The sequence below is a fragment of the Ochotona princeps genome, chromosome 18 (genome assembly GCF_030435755.1).
Source record: "Ochotona princeps isolate mOchPri1 chromosome 18, mOchPri1.hap1, whole genome shotgun sequence".
Classification (NCBI taxonomy): domain Eukaryota; kingdom Metazoa; phylum Chordata; class Mammalia; order Lagomorpha; family Ochotonidae; genus Ochotona; species Ochotona princeps.
In genome coordinates, this window is record NC_080849.1 from 41,392,236 (window position 1) to 41,417,298 (window position 25,063).

The following is a 25,063-nucleotide window of genomic DNA, read 5'->3' on the forward strand; positions in this document are numbered from 1 at the left end:
GAACTATCCCAATTAGCTAATATCAAGGCTTTAATTATCAGAAGTAATGTTAGAAAACACAATCTTAATCCCACAGACAACAGCACACTATTCCCAGCTATGTTACTTGGGATGTTGTTTCTTCTTCATAAGGCTTTTTTCCCATAGCATATTAGATAGACTAATGCTAGAGCAAAATTCTCTTCAGATGTTTGAGACCCTTTTTCTAAAGGGAAAAACAATTCCCACAAATGCTGAATTTGACCCTAGGCTTTTATGCCAGTAGGCAGAAATATCTAGAACAATTTAAAACAAAATGCTATCAAAACATAACAATAAACATCATTTCCCCAATCATATACATTAAATACATAAGCTTTTATTTTAATTTTAAAGCCCTTCACCTTAAATTTTATAAAGTAACCTACCAATTGAACTTCTCCAAATGCACCTCTACCAATCACCTTCACTACTTCATAATCTTCAGCTTTCATTCGTAAATCTCTAATTTTATTTATTGTGTCTTTATCTGTATGAAAAGAAAAACTTATTATTTTAAATGACTAAAGCATTACACCATGTAATTTACATTACAGTTCTTCAGAAGCCATAAAAGAGAAGTAACTTAAACAGTGGAATCAGCTGAAATAAAGTGACACTTAAGTTATAAACATGTTCAACGTGCTAAGAGTTTTTAAAAATAAACTCTGAAATGACTTAATTATATATATATTGAATGTTTGCATTAAAATCTGATTTAATAGAATATTTTAAAAATAAGCATTATCGCTTCTCGGTCTTTTGCCTAAGATCAAGTGTAAAAACAAGCATCACACAATAAAAAGTCTGGAGAATAAATGAGCTAATTAGCACTTGGGATTTTAACTATATATCCAGTTAAAGTTAGAGAACATGAGTGGATATTTTGGATTCATGAGATACAATTTTATTTTTATGAAGTCAGTTTTGATAATCCTTTAAAAAGATATGTTAATATAATATCAAGACAAATATGCTAAAAACAATAATTTTCAAACAGGCAGTTTTTAGTTACTTCCATCATTTCTCTACTTGAACCTAGATTTTAAAACAGAGGGAAAATGTTGCAATTATTTATATGAATCTGTCATGCTATAAACTACAATAATTTACAAATCCCTACTGGATAGATTTTCTAATTCCTAATTTGGTCATAGATTAAAATAGGGCTATTTTAATCCACATGGGTCAACCCTGGCCTGAGATTACATGGAAAAGCTTCACTTTTCAGATTTGCACAAAACAGAGGAGAGCAAGTACACAAAAAGTTCTGGTTCACAATAAATACTATATTAATATTTTTTTCTTTTTAAATGTGCATTTAAACTCAAGTGTTTCTAAACATTATGACTAATAAAGTCATGCAAGGGAGAACAAATTTGCACACAAAAATAGCATTCAGTACATAGCTTACATATCCCCTGAAAGACGCCCCTGAGAAATACAACCAAGAAACTCACGCACTGCTCATACATTTAGGTCTAACATGTATAAGGCTTTGCAGTCTTCACTGGAGATATGTAAAGATACCTGAAAACACTGTAAATAAACTGTAAACTGTAAAGTTCCTGAGGTGGGAACTATGACACAGCAGGTAAAATTGCTGTCTACAACACCAGCATCCCACATGGCAGCCAGTTCATGTCCTGACTGCATTTCTGATCTATCTCCCTGGCAATGGCTTGGCAAAAGTATCAGCAAATGGCCCAGATGTTGAGGGACCTGCCATCCAAGTAGAATACCTGGACGAAGCTCCTAGTTTGTCGCTTTCTTTGCAGCTACCAGGGGAGTCCATTAGAGGATAGAGGATCACAAGTTTTCCCTAACTGGAACTTTGAAAAAAAATAAAATCTTTTTTAAAAGTTTCACTTTTAGCTGAAACTCATCTCTAATGAACATTTATAAGTTAATGATTTTGTTATGAAATAAACAAATTTTAAAAAGCTCAACTACCAAATGAAACAGAAACAATAGGCATGGGAGGGGGATATAATATGGCATGTAAGTCGACTTTTCTAGAGTACTAATAAGGAGATCACCTAAGCCAAGCCTGCTAGGGAAGGAGATGGCTAGAAAGACTTTTTGGAGATGATAACATCTGAAACAAATATAAATTGAAGCGCAGTAGTTAGCTAGGCAAGAGAGAAAGAAGGAACATTACAGGGAGGTGGGCAAAATGAACAAAGGCAAAGTGGAACTCTATAAGCCTTACGTGGCTGGAATGTCAAGTTTATAGTAAAGACTGGCAGAAGAGACTGATGGCTCCAAATTGTTGAAGGAATTTGTATTTTACCTGCAGGCCAATTTCAAGATCACTACTTAATCATCAAAATATTCTCACATTAAAGTTTAAAGGAGTTCAATACACAAAACAGGTCACAGAAACTGCTCAACTCTGAGAAGGGTTAAGAGAACTTTGAGGACGGTGGAGCCATATCTGACACGCTCTTTCATAATACATTCCTTGAGATCATCTGGGGGATGTAAAGGGAACTGCAACACACAATTTGACAACCACTGCCCTGAGTCGGAAATGATAAAAAGAAATTAAGGCAGATAAAACAATACAAATTTTTTTTAGCTTAACTACTATGGAGAACATGCAAATGATTGCTTAATACTTTAATAAGACTGGTAGTGGGGACAGTTTTTAGAGTACTGTACTACTCTACATAGGAAATAAATTCATGAATCAGGATGATGTTTAATATAACAGCCTGTGGGGCTGAGAAAGAATTCTTGGATTTAGATAAGAGATTTAGAGACATAAGCCAAAAAATCTTAAAAAGATTGCAAGCAAGCTAGTTAAAAGCAAACATCTTCAAATGTCTACTGTCTTGGATTTAGCTTGACCTAATACAGGTTTACATGCTGACAAGTTTAAGTGTCCGTTGGTTAATGAATTTCAGTCAAGAATTCTAATTCTTCTATTTCATCTCTTTGAATAGTTCAATCTGGAATTACCAAGGACTTAACTGAAAAGTCTAACCAGTAGACTTCAGTTTCTCAAATATTCACAACTACTTCTTAACACCTATCCCTGGATACAAGCAGGGAGCTGGATGGGAAGGGGAGCAGCTAGAACATGAATCAAAGCCCATGTGGGATCCTGGCTCATCCAAGGCGGCGATGTAGCCACCAAGCCATTGCATTGGATCCCTTCAGCTGAGTCTTAATCAGAATTTTAGAAAATCAACAAATATCTTTAACAGCTTCTCTTTATTTGGTAGATGGCCTAAGTTAGATGCTGTATTTCATAATACAACTGGTGACAACTCTGGATTAGCCAATTCCTCTTTTATCAGAAATTTCCCATTCTTTTTACATAACTAGATAATATCTACGATCTCCATGAACATATTAGTCCAACGTAGGGTATTCTAAGGCAATATATCACAGTTGCTCATGTGATATATTTCAGTTTTCATAACTGACATATGCTTATAAAATTCCATCTCAAAAAATCTCATAATTGATACCAAAATCACAAAATAATACTTATGCCATAAATAAGCAAGGAAGAACATTACAAAAAGGAAGATCAGCGACAGATTTTCTCAATACCATTTCATAGTAGTGTTTAGAAAATGAAGAAGAGAGGATGGATTTGGAAAACAGATAACTGTGTTTGGTGCAACGGTTAAGACACTAACTGTGATGTCTACATCCTGTATTAGCAGATTGCCTGTCCCCATTTCTGATTCTAGCTTTCTCCTAATGGGAACCCAGGGAAGCAGCAGATGATAGCTCTTGTATCTGAGTCTGTTACCATATAGCAAGCCTGTACTGAATTCTGGGTCCCTGAAACCAAGGGATCCAGAGCATCTAGGCAATGAACTAGTGGATAGATGATCTCTGTCTTTCAAGTAAATAATGATAAATAATTATTTTTTTTAAGAGAAAAAGACAAACTTGTTGAGCGACAATTTGTGAGAACCACTCAAGGCTCTACAATAAATGCTCTTACTCTATTCTTAAAAAAATAATAAAAAGGATTAATTTTATTTATTTGAAACAGGGTTACAAAGAAGACCAAATCGATATCTTCTATCTTCTGGTTCACGCCCCAAGTGACTCCAATGGCTGGGACTTGGCCACACCAGAGATTCAACTGGTCTTCCACATGGGTGGCAGGGGTCAGACACTTGGGTCACCTTCCACTGGTTTCCCAAATACATTAGCAGGGAGCTAGATCGTAAGTGGAATACCAGGGATGGACATTGGCCCTTACTTTTCTACCAAAATGCTTGTCAAAGTCACAAATAAGAACCATGTTGCTAAATCCAATGAATTATGGTCAGTTCTAATCTTGACATATGGGATCTATTTAAAGTCAGAGGAAAAAATGTGTATTATGAAAAAACTACAAATTAAAAAAATGCTTTTACTGTCAAAACAAGTGTATCTTTTCTTAAAGATGTATTGAAAGACAGAGTTACAGAGAGAGAAAGAGAGAGAGAGAGATTGATTTTCCATACATTGCTGAAATGATTGCAATAGCTAGATCTCAAACCAGGAGCCTGGAACTCCATCCAGGTTTCCTATGTGAGTGGAAAGAGCCCAGATATCTTGAGCCACTTTCTTTTGCTTTCCCAGGCAGGCACATTAGCAGGGAGCTGTATCTGAAGTGCAGCAGCCAGAACTCAAACCAGTGTTTATATGGCATGCCAGCACGGCTAGAGGAGGTTTAACTAGTTGTGTCACAATACCCAGCCCTCAAACAATATAAATTTATCTTCTAACTATAGTTTCCATGAACTTTTTGAAGTATCTTCATATATAAGTTTCTTTGAAATTATTTGATCACTCTTTGCAGGTATACATTTTTTTTTACATGACTTTCAGAATAATACATTGTTCCAATAAAACTGAGTTACTGGCTTTTTTTTAATTTTAAAATCTTCCCCTCATGCAGGTGCAGGGTCCCAAGCATGGAGCTGGATGGAAAGTGGAGCTGCTGGCATTAGAACCGGCACATATATGGGATCCTGGTGCTTTCAAGGTGAGGACTTTGGCCACTAGGCCACCGCGCGCCGGGCCCAAAAGGTGATACTCTTAAGAAACAAGTCAGATCACGTCACTCCTCTGCTCAAAACTCTTTGAATGTTTTTGCTCAGGGAGAGCAAAAAGCATAAGATTTTACAAAAGCTTACATGCCTCCTCATGATCTGCTCTCTTCATTTCCATATCTCCCTGACATCATTCTACTATTCTCTCCCTGGGTTTATCTTTTCCAGCTACACTTTCTTGCTGCTTCTTAAAAAGGTCAGGTATGAGACCTGGCACGATACCCTAGCAGCTAGAGTCTTCACCTTGAACGCGCCAGGATACCATATGTGCCCTGGTTCTAATCCCGGCAGCCCTGCTTCCCATGCAGCTCCCTGTTTGTGGCCTGGGAAAGCAGTCGAGGACAGCCCAGCGCCTTGGGACCCTGCACCCACGTGGGAGACCCGGAAGAAGCTCTGGACTCCTGGCGTCGGATTGGCACAGCTTCAGCCATTGCGACCACTTGAGGTGTAAATCAGTAGACAAAAGATCTTCCTCTCTGTCTTGCCTCCTCTCTGCATATCTCACTTTCTACTAGTAATGCTACTACTAATAATAGGCCAGGTATGCTCCTACTGCAGGGCCTTTGCACTGGTTGTTCTTTTGTATACCAATTTTTCTCCTTAGCTATCCCTACAGCTAACTGCTCAACTACTTCAATTCTTCCTTCAAATGTTATCTTATTCCAAGGCATATCCTAATCAACTCGTTCAAAATTGGAAACCATGCAGACTTCTAAATCTCTGAAAAGTGCTTATTTTTTTCCAAAATAGGTATCAATATCTTTGCTGTTGACAACCTACTGTTACACACACACACACACACACACACACACACACACTCCTTCACTGATTCTGAGATTTCTAAATAGGGACGTATAACCCTTTTACCAATTTCAGATTGTATTGAAAAACACTTAAAATTTATAACTTTGTTACTGCTAGAATTTTTTTTTTTTTTAAAGATTTATTCATTTTATTACAGCCAGATATACACAGAGGAGGAGAGACAGAGAGGAAGATCTTCCGTCCGATGATTCACTCCCCAAGTGAGCCGCAACGGGCCGATGCGCGCCGATCCGATGCCGGGAACCTGGAACCTCTTCCGGGTCTCCCACGCGGGTGCAGTGTCCCAAAGCATTGGGCCGTCCTCAACTGCTTTCCCAGGCCACAAGCAGGGAGCTGGATGGGAAGTGGAGCTGCCGGGATTAGAACCGGCGCCCATATGGGATCCCGGGGCTTTCAAGGCGAGGACTTTAGCCGCTAGACCACGCCGCCGGGCCCTAGAATTTTTTTTTAAATTGACACATAGTTTTTTCATGATATGCATTTTCTGTTAATGTTTTTAAATGCCCCACAAAAGCATGGCTTTCAATTTCTTTGCACCAAAACAACCTATTTTTTAAGTTTCATTTTCCAGAAGATTCTGAAGTGCCCCTATACTTACAGCAGAATATTGAGCAACATTTTGGGAAAAATTACATGACAGGGTAGAGTATTTACTTGATCTAATAGTTAAGATGCTGCAAAAGGCACTTGCATTCCCTATCAGAACACATGGGTTTCATATCCAGCTTCTGCATCCAGCTTCCTGCTAATGTACACCCAGGGAGGCACGAGCGATGCTCCAGTAGTTGGCTTCTTGCAACCCTTGAAAGAAAGTCAGATTGAATCCCTGGCTCCTGCCTCTAGCCCAAGCTGTCGTGAGCATTTAGAGAGTGAGCCAGTGGGTAACAACTCTGTATGCCTGACTGCTACTCACAATTCTTTTTAATTAAAATTTTTATGAAGAACATTTAATTGCACAGACTGATATTCATCATACAATGCTGAGCAAAAACAAGCCACATTAGTATATGAATTTGATTTTCTAAAAAAATATATTGTTATATAAATGATAGAAAAAATAATAGAAAAATTAATTATGCCAAGAGAATAACTGCAGTCATCTCTGGGTAGTGGGATTTTAGATTATTTTGTTACTTATCTATATACTGTACATTTTCTATAATAATCTTGAGGTGTTTTTCTAATGAGATATTTTGCCTAGTTTACAATCCCAAATTATAAAAGCCATCATTATTTTTTATACGACAAATTGTTAAGACATATTTTGATTTTAGAATGATTAAAAATAGATTTTTAAATGTCAGAATAAAGTTATGCGCAATAATATACTGTTGGACCAAAACACAAGCATTACTACTCTGCCAAAAGCCCAAAATATCTTGCATACTTTTAGAATATTCAAAGCAGCCTTAACCAGCTCTAAAATGATCTAAAAATTAACAGAAAAATTTACAAGGATGCTGTACTTAATTCCATAAAAGTCTTATTGTTTAAATCCAAAAATATTTTATACCTAAATCATTATATCTAATTCAAGATGCATCATGTTTGATAGTACATGAATGTATACATGTACACACGCACTCACCCACTCATCCACAGAAAGTAATGCAGTTTAAGGGAACAAATTGCAAGGTGAAGGTGAAGATTCAGACCCATAAATCCAAATTCAACATGATACAAAGGATACATTGACTTTTTTCGTGATTCTCTAGTGCTTATATTTCCAGATACTACACTCAACAATGTTTTAGCAATTAGAAAAGTCTACTTATTAACAATTTCCCTATTTAGTCATTTTGCTTTATACTTTCATGTCTCTGTAGTAGTTCATCAGCAGCCTAATATGATTCTCCCATTACCTTATGTGTATCTCCCTGTGTCTCCTTCTTAGCCATTTGTTACCTTTTCAACAGAGGTACTGAATTGCTGTTAGCATGTAATTTCATCTATCAATTCAGACTGGAATCATTTTATATAAGTTGGTCACCTTTTCTTTTTTAGAGTGTATGCTCCCATACCTCCTTTTAAGATATTTTATTTATTTATGTTTACTTCTTTTTTATTATCATTTTATAATATAGTTCCATAGGCCCTGGGATTTCCCCTACTCCATCTCTAAGTCCCCTCCCCTCACTGAGTTCCCCTATATTATTACTATAGTATAGTTCTTCATGCACAGTCATATGTCCATCATTGCAGGCATGGACAATAGCAGAGTCCAGCATCCTATTGTCAAGATATAATCAACAGTCTCATTGGGAGTCCATCTTTGATCTCGAAGTAAAGATGCATATTGCATTGTATCCTCACACCTGGATGATAGTCTCCATTACACAGCTACTATGCATCGTTTTAAAAGAAAAGCCACAATACAAAATCAACAACAGGAAGAAAAAGAGAAATTTACAATGCCATGAAGTTAAACAACATGCTACTGAATGAATAATATGTCACGGAAGAAATGAAAAAGAAAATCAAGAACCTTCTTGAAGAAAATGATGCTAGTTATATAGGAAACCCAGTGTCTTCCAAATCCTGGGAACTGCTTTAATAGGAAGTGGGAGAAAGGTTGTACAGACAACGGTGCAGCCTCAGCAAGTATCCCAGGAGGGAGGTGGAGACTGGTGAGCCAGGAGCTGGGGTTATGGAGACCATAGTCGAAATCTAACATAAGAACCCAGACCTGGAACTTGTTAGAGGAACCCAGACCTGGAACTTGTTAGAGGAGTAGCACTTGACTGCAAACAAGGAGACGTGTACTAATCACAAAAACAGAAACCTGTCCCAAGGAGAAGAATCTGATAACCAGAAGTGACCAAGAGCAAAAGAAGAGACAAAGGCACAATGAATATTACTGAAGACTCTCCTGCAAAAGAGCAAAACCTACCACAGAATTCACTGATGAAGACTAGAAAATTGGGGATACAGAATTCAAAACACTTGTTATAAAACTTCTTGTCAACGAGAAGCACGTAAATCAGCATTCAAGGGATTTAAGGAATGTGTCACAGCGGAAAGGAATCAAATGAAAGCTGGTATATCAGAAACGAAGAACAGAGTGGAGCAAATTAAAAGAAAAGGAATAGCACCCACCAAAATAAAAGACAAATGTGAAGAACATTCCAGTAAAATAACACTATCAAATTACTACCCATTCATATTAACCCTGAATATAAATGGCTTAAACTCATCAATCAAATGTCATAGATTAGTAGACTGGATTAAAAACACAACACCCATCTATTTGTTGTCTACAGGAGACATAACTCACCAACAAATAGTAGCAGAAACTATATCTCATGGATTTTGACTTTTTGTTTTCTCTTCAAAACACTTACTTTCTCATTAAATTCTTACTGACTCATCTATCATACAGATTTTATGTTTATTACAGAAAGGCAGGAGAGACCCAAAAATTCTTTATGATAGAGACTACATTCACAGATAGCTCTCTGGTGCATGGACTAAGTCTTACACACACTGTAGTATATATGGTTCCGTGGGTCTTAACAAATGCATGCTTAAAAAAAATTCTTTGTATTTATTTGAAATGCTCTTCCAACTGCCGGTTTTGTCTCCAGATGACCACAATGGTCAGAGCTTGACCAGCCCCAACCAGGAGCTAAGCGCTTCTGTATGAATGCAGGAGCCCTACTAACTGGGCCCTCTGCTGCTTTGCCAGACACATTAAGAGGAGGCTGGATAAGAGGTGAAGCAGCCATCCCTAATACCGGTGCCCATATGGGGTTCTGGCCCTGCAGGCCACAGCTTTACCTGCTATTACTACAAGCCCCAAATGCACAATTGTAAGATCCAACATCCTAGTGTATGCCTGGCAAATATTAATGTATTTTTCTGCCCCTAGATTTTGTCTTTTCTCAGAATGTCATAAGATAGAATTGTGTAACATGTAGCTTTTTAAAAAAAGTTTCTTTTTTATTATTTGAAAGTAAGAGTGACAGAAAGAATGAAAATGGGAGAGATGTCTACCTATTGTTGATTCACTTCTAAAATGACTGGATCATCCAGGACTGAGCCAAGCTGGAATCAGAATCCAGGGATTCCATCCAAGTCTCCCATGTGCATGACAGGGTCCAAAATATCTGAGCATTCATCTGCAATTTTTGTATAAGAAACATCAGAAAGTAGCTGGATTGAACCCGGGCACTCCAGTATGGGAGCAGACACACTGAAAATATCTTAACTGTTGCACCACTGTGCCTGCCCTCAGAAGGTAACCTTTTAAAACTTTTTTTGCTTTGAAAATATGCATTTATCATTTGCACTTGTTAGATCTGAATTTGAACTGGTGCTTCTTTACAGGGTTTTTTTTTTTTTTTTTTTTTTTTTTTTTTTGAATGAGCATAGTTTTCAGATTACTTGTATTACCTGGAAGTGAGTTTTAATAAGAAACTGCTGAATTTTCTTCCAAAGTACCTATAACATTTTGTTTTCTCACCAGCAATGGGTGAGAATTCCTGTTCTGCACCCTCACCAGCATTTGCTACTATTAATTTTCGTTCTCTTAACACTATTTCATAGGGAAAAAGTTTTCAATTTTAATAAGTCCTAATATATTGACTTTTTAAATAAACTTAATATATATTTTAAAGTTTATTTAAAAGTTAAGGAAATCACAGACGCACATTCAGGGATAGATTGGCAGGGAAAGTAAAGGTGGCAGAGAGATGTATTCCACTTTCTTCTTGTGTCTATGGAGGGAGAGTGCCTTTCCCTATTGCTTGGATTCTCTTGATCCTGGAAAGGGGAGTGGTTACATGATACCACCCCCAAGTCACAGGTGAGGAGAGGAGTCATTTGATTGGCAAATAGGCAAGACTTATACAGGGCAGAGGACACAAGGCTTCCCATTTGTGACTCTAACCTGGCTACCTGCTGGGACCATTCCATTCCCCACTAAGAGATGTCTGACCCTTATCAAGAGTTGCTGAAGGGTATAGATTTATCTCATCTTCTGTAGCTACTTCCTTGCAAGTCCTGGGTTCAGAAATCTACCGTATCCAATCTAAAAGATTCATCTAATGAGCCATGGAAATTCTAGCTGGTGCCAAGGGCTGTGTCCCCTAATTTGTCATCACTGCTCCGAGAAGTTGTTGATCTTTTTCTGTCTTGAACCAGCATCTGTGAACCTAGACTGCTGCACAGGAGCAAGCTGACTCATCATTCTTTTGCACCCACACATGATCCCCTCTCCTGCACAGGAGTCAGTGTAGGAGATCACAAAACATACATTGTGTGTTCTGATCAAGCAAAAGCTGGAAGCCAGGAATCAACCCATGTCTCCTTTGGAGGTAGTAGAGCAAGGAGAGAACTTTAGCCACGAGGCTATTGCACCTGGCCCAGCAAAATTATCTTTAAAGGTATTGAGAACTGTCCCAAGTCTTGGCTCATCATAGACTTCTGCCCCAATACACTTTTCAAATTTTCATACTCATCCCTTGGTATGTATTCATACATCTGCTATGATGTTCACATACTTTAGAAATTGAACTAAGAATTCAGTGTGTAAACACCTTGGTTCTATTGCTTAAACTTCCTAATACCAACTTCTTCCAGATTTTTCTTCTAACTTTTATAACAAATTTGATTAAATTTCTTAAGTTTGCAACATATTTCTAACCATATCTGGAATTCTTTCTTTTACCAACATACAATATGAAGAAATGGTTCTCCACTGGGGACAGAGTTAGGTTGGGGGACACTAGTGGAATCCAGAAGGCATAATTTAATGGGTGCTGCTGCTGAACACGCTTAAAACTGACCCAAAATGACCACAGTGTCAATTGTGAAATTGGGGTCCAAAGTGATCTCAATGCTGTGTTTCCAAATAGCTTTTTAAAAAGACTATTAACAGCAACTATTTTCACTCCTTTTTCAGCACCAGCAAACCCAAAATTACCAGCTATTTTTAAAATGCTTTTAGTATTAATTTTCAATTTTAATGACTCTTCATAGTAAATTCTAAAATACCCTCTCCCACCCTCCCCTTCTTTTCTTCCTAGTTTTTGAGATAACAGTTTAAATTTACATTACAGAAAAAGGCTATTTTAACACTTTACTGAATAAAAAGTTTAATACGCAAAAAGCAAAAGGGTTCCAGTTTAATGGGTATACAAAGGATATACACAATAAATGAATAGTGTAAAACTTTATACAGATATCTATTATACTATCACTACCATACTGTTATGCCATTTTTGCAACCTGTTATTAGTAAGGCTCTGATATTCTACCATAAAATATTATCGCTGGCTACATATATATATTTTAAAATCCAAATAAATGTTTTGTGGCACAGCTATACTCTCACAATATGCTCTCTAGGAAAGGCAGGTTTTACATGACAAGGATAGGCACAGAGATCGTTCATTTGCTTGTTCACTGCCCCAGTGGCTGAAACTGCCAGAGCAGAGCTGTTCTGAAGCCAGGAGCCAGGAGCTTCTTCCAGGTCTCCCCCACAGGTGCCGGGTCCCAAGGCTTTGGGCTGTCCTTGACTGCTTTCCCAGGCCACAGGCAGGGAGCTGGATGGAAAGGGGAGCAGCTTTCTATCTGAACCAGTGCCCACATTGGATCCTGGATGTGAAAAACGAGGATTTAGCAACTGAACCATAGTGCCGGGCCCTGAAAGTACGTTCTTAAGGACTACATCTGGTATCTGTCAACAAATACCAATTCAAGATATCTAAAAAATATTTCACTAATGAAATTAATGAAAAGTAACATAAAATAATTTTTCAGCAATATGAAAATACTGTCCCACAAAAACAGTTATGTAAAAAATACTACGTAAATACATTAGGAGTTGATAGAGAATGGTATAATATCACAAAAAAATTTCAAATTTATTTATAACATGTTTTCCACCCTGTTTCATTCGTGTTTTATTGTATGTTGATTTCATAATAGCCTTACATGTTGTTTTCCTTAACAAACATCACTTGCAGAAGACTATTTTCTTTTTCACATGCTTTGTAACTATTTTCTCCCAGCTATGACTTATCTTTAACCTTAAAGTTACCTTATACGCAAGAACAAACTTTTTTTAGGTCTATAATCCACTTTGATGTGATTTTATATATGGTTCAAAAAGTAAGGTTTGAGGGCCCGGCGGCGTGGCCTAGCGGCTAAAGTCCTCGCATTGAACGCCCCGGGATCCCATATGGGCGCCGGTTCTAATCCCGGCAGCTCCACTTCCCATCCAGCTCCCTGCTTGTGGCCTGAGAAAGCAGTTGAGGACGGCCCAATGCATTGGGACCCTGCACCCGCATGGGAGACCTGGAAGAGGTTCCTGGTTCCCGGCTTCGGATTGGCGCGCACCGGCCCGTTGCGGCTCACTTGGGGAGTGAAACATCAGATGGAAGATCTTCCTCTCTGTCTCTCCTCCTCTCTGTATATCCGACTTTCCAATAATAATAAAAAAAAAAAAGTAAGGTTTGAATATTGAATTAACTTCTTACCCTTGACTGGAAATCAATTGACCATATAGGTTTCTTTCCGAATAATTTCTATTCCATTGATCTATATGCTTATTGTTAAAGATTACTATCTTGATTTCAATCTTAATCTTCTACTTTCGCGCTTTACAAAATTATTTTGGTTGCTCTAAGTCCTTTGCATGTCCATAAAATTGTCAGAATTGCTGGTCACTTTAGTGTAAAAACATCCAGTAAGGTTATATCTGAAAACAGGGATTTTGTATCAATTAATTTGGGAACTCCTGACACTTTAATATTGAATTCTTTGATCATGAACATGGACTCTCTCTCTCTCCCTTCTGTTTTGTAGCTCTTCAATTTCTAACAGCAGATCTGGGCAGTTTTCAGCAGACAGGTCTCATACACGTTTTGTCAGATTTACCAATACATTTTCTATTTCTACTGTAAATAGCATCACTTTTTTTAAAACAATTTCAACCTAATGGCTTGTTGCTAATAAACAGAAATACACTTGCTTCTGCTTCTGTTTATTAACCTTCTAATCTCAATCTAGTTCATTTATTAGTTCTCACACAACTTTTGTGGAATTTTGAGGATTTCTACAAGAAAGTCATGCTTTAAATTTTTCCTTTTCAAGGTGTATAATCTTAATCTTTCTGACCTGCCCAGAAGTTTCAGAACAATGTTAGACATGAAGGTATTGAGAGAAAACACATTCCCCTTTTCTAATCTAGTATTCAGTCTTGCACTATTAAATACAGTCTGAGGGCCCAAAACAGTAGCCTAGTGGCTGAAGTCCTTGCCTTGCACATGCCAGGATCCCATATGGGCACCAGTTTGTGTCCCAGTGGCCTCACTTCCCATCCTTCTCCGGGCTTGTGGCCTGGGAAAGCAGTAGAGGGTGGCCCAAAGCCTTGGGACCCTGCACCCGTGGGGGAGACCTGGAAGAAGCTCCTGGGTCCTGGCTTCAGATCGGCGCAGCTCTAGCCATTGCAGCCACTTGGGGAGTGACTCCACGGACAGAAGACCTTCTCTGTCTCCCCTCCTCTCTGTATATCTGACTTTTCAAAAAAATATATATATATACATATATATCGTCGGAAGTATAGGTTTCTTAGATTCCCTTTATCTGGTCAAGTAAGTTTCCTTCAATTTGCAGACTATTTTTCATCTACTGAGATACAGTTTTTCGTTAATATGTTAAAATGATAAATTACACTGATTGCTACCTACTGTTACACTGGCTGTCTGAAAACTCTGCATTTTCAGAGGTCTGCAGAGACCAAAACGGTCAAGAGGATGCAGCTGACCAGTTCTGGGGATCTTCCACACTGCGACAGTTCTTAAAATGAACAGGCTTTGGACCTTTAGCATGGGGGCAGCAGGTGCTGTGCCAAGCATGGTACTACTGATGCTTTTCACTCGGTCAGGTTTTCTGTTGGACATCAACAGTGTGCCTAAAATTCAGTGCTTCCAGTTAGTTACTCAATTCAAGGACCAACTTCAACTCTAATTTACATGCAAAAGCAAACCTGCACAACATACTTCAGAAGCTGTGCATAGTTCTCACTGTAAGATTGTGCATTCAAATTGTAATTACGAGGTTTAGAGATTAGAACCCTTTGTAAGGTAGTATAACTACCACTATTTTAAGACAATTCAGTGAATCACTGCTGTAATACTTCATTGTTGTGTTTGTCCTTAAATATTTCTAAAAGTGTCTTTATTTTAGTATCAGCTCTTTTCAACATTATCTTTTATAAACACTAATTAAGAGTTGTTGCTTTTAGAAACTTTAAAGACAGCAGTAGCTAGGGAAACCCTCTGTAAGCTAAAACTCAGTCATGAACACTCACCATAGGGTAAGTAAAAAGACCCACCTGTTCCTAATGTAAATAAGCATAAATTGCTCCAAAGATGAAATATTGAAAATCAGTTCATGTCTACTGGGATACATTATTCAAATGCTACTGGGCATTTTACAGTAAGAGCTTACGATGAGCTACAACAACAAAGACCAAATCTGAACTGCTGCGGTGGCTGCTTTGCAGGGAGTGCACTGATCCTGTCGTGACAGATCATAAGCTAGCAATATTTCAGGACCCTGTGATGCTTTCCTTAATTCATGTACTGTATATCCAAAGTGAAAAAAGGTCATCCTTTTCTAAAAAAAGCTTCACATTTTATTCTCTGTATTTTTCTCCAATTGAGACTTCACAAGCTTACCAGTTAAGACTGTTTAATTTGAACTTACTTGCATTTAACTTTCTCTAAATAATGAATAAATGAATCACATTTTATCAACTTGCCTTCATTTAATCTTATTTCTAGCCAGCTAGTAAGGTTTCTATTTATAAAATGTAATCAATAGGCGTATTTAATATTACGAAAGTAATGAAGTAGCATAGCAAAACAAAAAACCTTGCCAACATGGGTTAATGTTCCTGCTATTCTATTTTACAAGATCACACCTCATCCTCTGCCTTCATAATAATGAACATTTATGTACTCTATCATCAAATGAAAAATATCCATTCTTTACATTATTAAGGATGAATATTAAGCAAATGCAAACCCTAATAAAATTCTGCTTTTTCAGTAGGAAATCAGTAAGACTAAAAAGTGTCTTAAAGAAAAAAGAATTGAAAGAAGATAGTACTGAGAAGTAAATATTCTACAGCAAGATTTCAAAGCGTAAAAGTAATATAAGAAATTGTGACAAAACAATATGACTGGAAAACTAAACATTTCTCAGTAAAACATATGTAGCCAAAATTGAAACACGAAAACCAAAACCAACCAGAACATATTAACAGGTATGGTTTAGAAACAGAAATTAAGAGATGAATTAAGGAAAAGTTTTATAAACTAAACTGTATTATCAATTAAGATTAAAGTCTGAAAATATTTCATAAATTATAAATAATAATAAATTATTGTTACTTAAAATAACATAACGCTAAAACAGGAGTTTTAGAAATGAACAACTGCAAAATTTAAATACAAAACAGCTTTCATGGAGAATAATTCTCTTCTTTGCAGTAGGAAAACTTCTCAAATGGCATGTATTTCTTTCTGTGTTTTTAGACACAGTTAAGCATTATACAGCACAACTTGAATAACAGTGAAATCAAAAAAGGTACAAAAGCAAAAATAGGGCAAATGCAACATGTTATTAGGCTCAATGTGCATGTATACGACATAAGCAAATTTTTAACATACTTTTTTTAACCATTTAGTGTTCATCCACTTCTCTGTAAAATATTTGGAGTCCCTATGGAGACCCAAGCTAGTTAATATTTTTTTTTCATATTCCTACTGTTTTGCAATTATAAATGAAGACCAGAAACTAGACAGAAGGTAAAAAAGGACTTCAGTGATCTAAGATGTACTTATTTGCAAACTATCATTAATTTTCACAAAAATTACTTACATCTGCTTAGAAAGTTGTCAATATTTTTGTTTTTTCTTAAAGCAGGAAAATCCAAATCATACACCAAAGCATCCAATCCATCCTAAGCAAACAAACAAATAAATAATTAGTTTTTTGGATCACATTGTATTACCTTCCTTACTAACAGAACATTCAAATATCACCGCTGTCTACGAGTGAGTGGCACGGGGCTGAGATGCCACTTGGGATGCCTGCATCTTGTCTCTGACTGCCTGGGTCTGACTCTCAGCTCCATTTCCAATCACAGCTTCCCACCAGCGCACACCCCAGGAGGCAGAGGTGATGGGTCAGGTGCTCAGACCCCTGCCCACTCACTGGGAGAATCAGAGTAGCTCTGGCTTCAGCTTGGCCCAGGCCCAGGGCTTTCAGACATCTGAGGAGTGAACCAGGGGATGGGACATCTCTGCTCCCCGTCTCTCCCTTCCATATAAATATAAATAAGTAGAATGCAATATTCCTTTTTCTACTGTTCTGTGTGCCTATTTAACAGCCTCTGCAAGGAATAAAACCTTTTATTTCATATATAGATTTTTTTTATCCTATAAAATTGCAAAAGGAGTAGGAAATCATCACAGATTGGCTACAATTGGTTACAATCCTTGCAATTTCTCCCCTTGCAAGGGCATGACATTTAACTTATCACCTATTCTTACTTCAACATTTGTCTCTTTCGCAGATACACATAAATACTGACATTTGTGACTTGAAACATTTGTACAAGGCAACAGCTAAATACTTAATAAACTGTGAGGCTTAGAAGATGTACTTCAAAAAGTTCTTAGATGAGGCCCAGCACAGTAGCCTAGTGGCTAAAGTCCTCACCTTGCAAGCACCAGAATCCTATATGGGCATGGTTTTAATCCTGACGGCCCCACTTCCCATCCAGTTCCCTGCTTGTGGCCTAGGAAAGAAGTTGAGGACGGCCCAAAGCCTCGGGACCCTGAACCAGCGTGGGGGACCCACCACATGGGACCCTGCACCCACGTGGAAGAGGCTCCAGGTCCTGGCTTCGGATTGCCACAGCTCTCGCTGCTGCAGCCATTTGGGGAGTGAATCATCGGACAGAAGATCTTCCTCTCTGTCTCTCCTCCTCTCTGTATATCTGAATTTCCAATAACAATAAAATAAATTTAAAAACAACAAAGGTCTTGGAAAATTATAAAAAGCATGGTTTTTGGGAGCAGCCCAGTGTGGGTCAGGTCTGGGGGTGGGACAGGCTGGGCCAGTTCATAACACCCACTGGTAGATCTGAGAACCACAATGAGGTGCAGGGCAGGTTGGGTCAGGCTACACCACAACAGTCACTTCAGCTTAGGGCTAGGACTGGGGGCTAGCTGGGCAGGGCTAGGTTGCAGCACCCATCAGCATGAGCTGGAACTGGGGACAGATTGGACAAGGCCAGACTATTGCACCTGCCGGCAACTATGTAGGTGACGCAAGCCATGCCAGACTGAACCACCAGCCAGCACATGTGAGACCTAAGTAGGTGGAGCGAGAGGGGTTGCACGGTTGTAGGTTTGCTGTGTGGGGCTCCCCTGCAGGTCCACTGCTCCTACTGGAGAGCATGAGAACAGGGATGGGGGTAGACCAGGCCAGGCAGGGTCACAACATCTGATGTCCTGCATGTGAGTGGGATTAGGGGCAGATCCAGGATGGGCTAACCAGCTGTATACACTGGTGCACACATAGGCCAGAGTGAGTACAGGCTGGTTGGGCTTTGCTGTAGCATCAGCTGGCAAGTGCGGGACTGAGGGCAAAACCTGTCAAGCTAGACTGAAGAGTGCGAGACAGGAAAGGGCCCAGAAGGGAAATGGTGGACACTTCTCCGATGGGCTGCAATTCCAACTGGTGAGCATGAGAACCAGGGCTGGGGGTGGGACTGGCTAAGCAGGTGATTGGGAGGCTGGGTGCAGCTTCTCCCCTTATTTCCATTACTCCTCCCCATAAAGCAAGAAAAAAATTTGGAAACAATTGTCTCACCCACTTTCCCCTAATCCTAGACTATCCCCACCCTAATCAACTATGTAAACATTATCAAAAATTAAAAAAAAAAAAGCATGGCTTTCATTTTTTTTCAACAAAGTCTTTTCCATTTCCCACTTTTTGAAGTTTCTTCGTACAAAATATATTCAGCATAATTACAAGTCCAAGTTATATACCTTTTTTAAAAAAGTTATATATCTTTTAAATTCTAAAAACATACAACTATTCACTTTTCAAAGGTGTGTCTTACTCTGAAGTACTTTCTAGGGCAACTGGTAGTAAGACAATTGTGAGATTTATGTATTTATTTATGTATTCACGTGTATATTCGTTCCGTGATATTTCCTTCTCTCCTGCCTGCATTTCTTCTCGTCTTAACTTTTGTGATACCTTTTTTTTTTAAAGATTTATTTATTTTTATTAAAAAGGCAGGTATACAGGGAGGAAGAGAAACAGAGAGGAAGATCTTCCATCCAATGGTTCACTCCCCAAGCGACCGCAACTGTTGGAGCTGTGCCAATGGGTGCAGGGTCCCAAAGCTTTGGGCCATCCTTGACTGCTTTCCCAGGCCACAAGCAGGGAACTGGATGGGAAGTGGAGCCACCCGGATTAGAACCAGTGCCCCATCGCTTCTCAGCCTTTTGGCTAAGATCAAGTGTAGAACCAGTGCCCATATGGGATCCCGGAGTGTTCAACACTAGGACTTTAGCCACTAGGCTACTGCATCCCCCCAATCTTTTTGTATTTTCTAAAATAGCATTTAGGACTAAATCAGCCTCTTATCCTATCATTTTCCTTTCAAATAAATATAATTATAAAATAAAAACAAGACCTATGCTAGCTCAGAGCTCTGGAATGAAACTACTAAAACACGTTGATCACTGTATCAACAGAGTATTGCTAACCTCTGATAAGACATCGCAAACAATTTAAAGAAGATACTTTATGGTAGAAAGTTGTTTTAAATTAATTCCTTCAATATGTAAGGAAATAACAGATTTCTCAAAATGAAGCACTGATGTGAAAATTTCTTCAGGAAATTAAGTGCTATGCCAATATTTACATCAAAAATGGTTCTTACCAATCAGTCTCCAAACATACCACTCCCCTCTCTTTTTTCTAGCAGCAGTACAGCAAGCCTTGAGCCACAGCGCAACAGCCATTTCCCAAATGAACCACACCAGTCTACTGACTGCCTATGAACGTGCTCCATTCCCTCGCTGGCACAGGAACACTGCTTCCGACTGCTCAGGTATTCTGAACTTCAGGCTGCTTTCCTCAACACCCTGAAGCAATGCCAATAATGACTTCCTTTATGCTCTTTTATCAAAGGGATTATTATATTTAATTTCTATATTATAATAATTTGTAGGAAAAATCACAATAAATATTTGCTGTCTCTGGGAGTTCCAAAGTTAGCAGGCAGAAAAAAATGAATATAGAATAGCTATTGTTTTTAGTATATAACACAGAAAAGGTCCTTCTGGGTTTCTTGGAGATGAAATTTGAGCTGAACCTTAAAGAACAGAATCTAGAGGGAATAAAATAGAGGTGGGGCAAGGAAAATTGGAGAAAGGAAAAGCAAGGAAATTTTAGGAGACCAGAATGGTCTAGAATGGGAAGGGTAAGAAGGGCAGGCTGGGAACAAAGATGTAGAGATGCGTTAGGGAATCTTATAGGTCTAACAAAGCAGTAAACAACTGTGGTATTTACCTTCTGAGTATTTTGAAATACAAGAATCTTAAGGGGGGAATGGGTAGAATGACAAGACTGGTTTTTATTTTTATAAACTCTGTAGTAAATAGGATGAAGTAGAAGAAGAAAGAGAGTTACTAAGAGGATATTGTGCAAAAAAGGACAAGACAAACTGAGAAAATAGGAATGGAGCATTGGAAAAAGGTGGGGGTCTGATGTCTCAATAGCCTTATCCTCCACCTCCAACAGCATCCCATTTGGCCTCTGGTCTGTGTACCAGCTGCTCCACTTCCCATCCAGCTCCTTGCCTGTGGCCTGGGAATGCAGCGGAGGATGACACAAAGCCTTGGGTCCCTGTATCAGTGTGGGAGACCTGGAAAGTTCCTGGTTCCTGGTTTCAAATCAGCTCAGCTCTGGTGGTTGTGGTCATCTGGGCCGTGGATGATGGCTCAAGTATTGCTCATGTACAAGACTGAGATGGAGATCCTGACTCCTGACTTCATTCTGGCCCAGGCCCAGCTATTCTGGCTGTTTGGGGAGCGAACCAGCAGATAAAAGATCTCTTGATGTAACTTCATTTTTTCAAATATGCAAATTTTTTAAGATTTATTTTTATTGGAAAATCAGGTATACAGAAAGGAAGATCTTGTATCCATTGATTCACTCCCAAAGTGGCTGCAATAGCCAGAGCTGCACTGATCCAAAACCCAGGAGCTTCTTCTGGGTCTCCTGCATAGGTGCAGGAACCCAAGGCTTTGGGCCATTCTTGACTGCTTTCCCAGGCCACAAGCAGGGAGCTGGATGGGAAGTGGGGCTGCCGGGATTAGAACCGGCACCCATTTGGGACCCCGGTGTGTGCAAGGTGAGGATTTCAGCTGTAAATAACTGAAAGGGACAGGAAGAATTAAGAATTCTCTCTCTCTCTCTCTCTCTCTCTCTATATATATATATATATATATATATATAATACATGCAATAGCGATTATACTGTCTTCTACGTTTATGTGAATAGTCAAGTGATATCATTAACTAAGACTGATAATATAATCTGGAGAGAGAAAATAAATATTTGGACACAGTCTGATGTTCTGAAGGGACATCATTGAATGGATCATTAGATGGCAGCTGAAGATGAGTTAGACACAGAGACAGCGTGACATGGATTTGAAAGTCATGAGAACACATGTCATGCCTGAGAACAGTAGCGATCACCCACTACTAACAGAAAGGACAGGAAGCAAGGGAAACACAGAAGCCTCAGAATCACTGGCATGTGAGAGGGAAGGACAACAAGGCCACAACGAGCAGGACAAGGCCGCAACGAGCAAACTCTGGAACACACAGAAAATCTGACTTTCAAAGTTCTCATATCATAGCAATGACGCTTTTCATATTAAAAAATCCACAAGATATATGAATAAACATAAAAACACAGCTCACTCAGGGAAATTAAAATAAATGAACAGAAACAATTCCACAGAAGCCAATATACTGGACTTATAAGATATCCAAATAAATGAAATCATATATACATGAATCTTATTTTAAAAACTACCTTAAAGTATATTCCAAGGCTACAGAAAAATAAGGAAAAGGATATAAAACTAGTATATATAAGCAAAATGACAATACTGACAGAGAAGATACAAAATGAACCAAGCAGAAATTATATATAAAGGCAAAAACTACTTCAAAAATAAATGGATCAAATACTTCAATCAAATGACAGAGATGAACAGAATGGCTTTAAAGAAAAAGTTCACCTTGATCCACTAAATGCTGTCTACAAGAAACTTGGGATTTAGGAACGCAAATTCTTAAAATATATGTATTTATTTTTATTTGAAAGGCAGATTTACAAAGAGGAGAGACAGAGAAAGATCTTCCATCTGCTGGTTCACTCCCCAAATGTCTACCTGACCAGAGCTGAGCCTATTCAAAGCAAACAGCCAGGAGCTTCCTCTGGGTCTTGCATGATATATAGAGGCCCAAGGATTTGAGCCATCCTCCTCTGCCTTCTTAGGCCATAAACAGGGAACTAGATTGGAAATAGAGCAGTAGGGACACAAAAGTGGCACGCACATAGGATGCTGACGCTTGCAGGTAGAGGATTAGCCTATTGAGCCACCATCCCCTCCACCCCCACCCAATAAATATATTCTTGAATCTATGAGTTACAGAAGTCACACAGAAATCTGGAAGATAATGTTGAAACAAATAAGAACTAACACACAATTGCAGAAAAAGCGAAGTCAATGCTACGAAAGAAATATATAGCCATACAAGTTTGCATTAAAAAAGAAACAGATTTCAAACTAATGACATATCTTTATCTTATAAGGATTTAGAAGAAGAGCAACAAACTAAAAAATCTAGCACAAAGAAAGATTAGGGAATAGAGAAAACAGAAAATCAATGAAATCAAAGGTTGATATTCTGAGGCCAACTAAATTGATATAATTAAGATGACAGGAAAAAGGCAATTAAAATTACTAAATTCAAAAATGAAACTAAGGATGTTATTATTAATTCTTCAGAAATAAAAAAGGATTACAAAAGAATACTTTAAATGGGTACATCCTCCCAAAGATTGGGTAACTTGGATTGAAATTTAATAAGTCACAGAATCACACATTTTGCCAAGACTAAATAATGAAAAGATTGAAAATATATATAAATTGCTAGCAAAGAGATAAACTTCACTGTTGATTTTAAGATCCCTTCATTTTTCTCGGAAAGGTAGATTCATAGGAGAGATCTTCCATGCACTGATTCACTCCCCAAGTGGCTGCAATGAGCCAGAACTGAGCTGAGCTTCCCCTCGGCCTCCCCCATGGTAACAAGGCATATGAAAAGCTTATACAGCAGGATCAAATGAGGTTACAGCAGGAAGTCAGGATTGGTTTAATGTAGAAAAAGTCAGTAATACAAATCCAGAAAATCCCATATATAGCAAAATAAACATCAAGCGCAAAACTATCAGAGATAATAACAAAGTTGCAGGCTGAAGAGTCAACAGCAAAAAATCATTTGTATTTCCAGACTGTTAATTAACAATGAAAAATCCAACAATCAAATATAGTAATAATTCCCTTTATAACATCACAGAACAAAATACTGAGGAATAAATTTAACTTAGGCCAAAGACTTAAACAATGAAAGCTAAAAAACACTCTTTGAGACGTTAGACTCTGGGCCTGAGGCAATGACTCAACTGGCTAATTCTCCTCACTTGAAGCACTGGGATCCTCATGAAGGCTGGTTAGCGTATCAGCTGTTCCATTTCCCATCCAGCTGCCTGCTTGTGGCCGGGGAAAGCAGCAGAGGATAGCCCAAGTCCTTGGGACTCTGGACCCAGGTGGGAGACCTGGAACAAGCTCCTGGATCCACGGCTTCTGGTTTCAGAGACCACCTCAGCTCTGGCTGCTGCAGCCACTGAGGGAGCGAATTAATAGAGAGAAGATCTTTCTCTGTGTCTCCCCTTCCCTCCATAAACATGCCTTTCTGATAAAAATAGATGCATCTTTAAAAAAAGGTTGGACCCTATGGACACTACATATAAAAGCTAATTTGAATTGATTAAAGACTTAATTGTAAAATCTTGACCTATAAAACAAAGGAAAACATAACATAAAGCTTCACAACACTGAGTTTGGCAATAATCTCTCCCACGTGATATCAAAACCACAGGCAACAGATGAAGACATAGGTAAACCGGGCCTGGTGCAACAGTCCAGTGGCTAAATCTTTGCCTTGCATGCACTGAGATCCTGTGTGGGCATCAGTTTATGTCCCGGCTCCACTTCCTATCCAGCTCCCCGCTTCTGACCTGAGAAAGCAGTCAAGAATGGCCCAAAGCCTTGGGATCCTGCACCCACGTGGGAGACCTGGAGGAAGCTCCTGGCTCCTGGCTCCGGATTGGCTCAGTTCTGGCTATTGCGGCCACTTGGGAAGTGAACCAATGAACGGATCTTTTTCTGTGTCTCTCCCTCTCTGTGTAAATCTGCCTTTTGGATAAGATAAAGAAATCTTAAAACAAACAAACAAAAAAAACCACACACAAAAAAACAAACCAGGCACACTAATGTCACCAAAATTGAACCCTTCTGTAACAAAGAACATGGTTGAAAGTATGAAAAGGGAAATTAGGGAATGGAAGATACTTGCACATAATGTATTTGATAAGGGATAATTACCCAGAATAAGTCAAGAACTCTGACAAATCAACAAATCAACAATCAACCCAACAGACAAATGTGAAGTTATTTTCCTTGGTAGTTAACTATGCTGCTCAAGTTTCTGGGAAAGTAGAGGAAGACGTGCCTGGGTCCCTGTATGCGTATGGCACACCTCACTAGAGGTTCCAGGCTTATGACTCTGGCCTCGTCGGGCCGAGCCCAAGTCAGCCACTGTCGTCATTTTGGAGAGTGGACTAGCAGATGAAAGATAGCTGCCTTTCTATATAGCTCTCTTTCTGTTTGAAATAACCAAAGAAATCTTAATATAAATCTATATATCGCTATAGATACAGATATAAAGACACCAATTGGGACGCCCAC

At 38.6% G+C, this 25,063-nt stretch overlaps 1 protein-coding gene across 1 annotated transcript in view; it reads right to left on the minus strand.

Moving 5' to 3' along the window:
- ROCK1 (Rho associated coiled-coil containing protein kinase 1) overlaps positions 1–25,063 on the minus strand; it is a 132,145-nt gene that overhangs the window by 84,448 nt on the left and 22,634 nt on the right. Inside the window, exons 2-3 of the mRNA XM_004579609.3 lie at positions 16,806–16,887; positions 408–508 (exon numbers count right to left, since the gene is read on the minus strand). Of these exons, the coding sequence (XP_004579666.2) occupies positions 408–508; positions 16,806–16,887 (183 nt within the window). The remainder of the gene's footprint in view (positions 1–407; positions 509–16,805; positions 16,888–25,063) is intronic.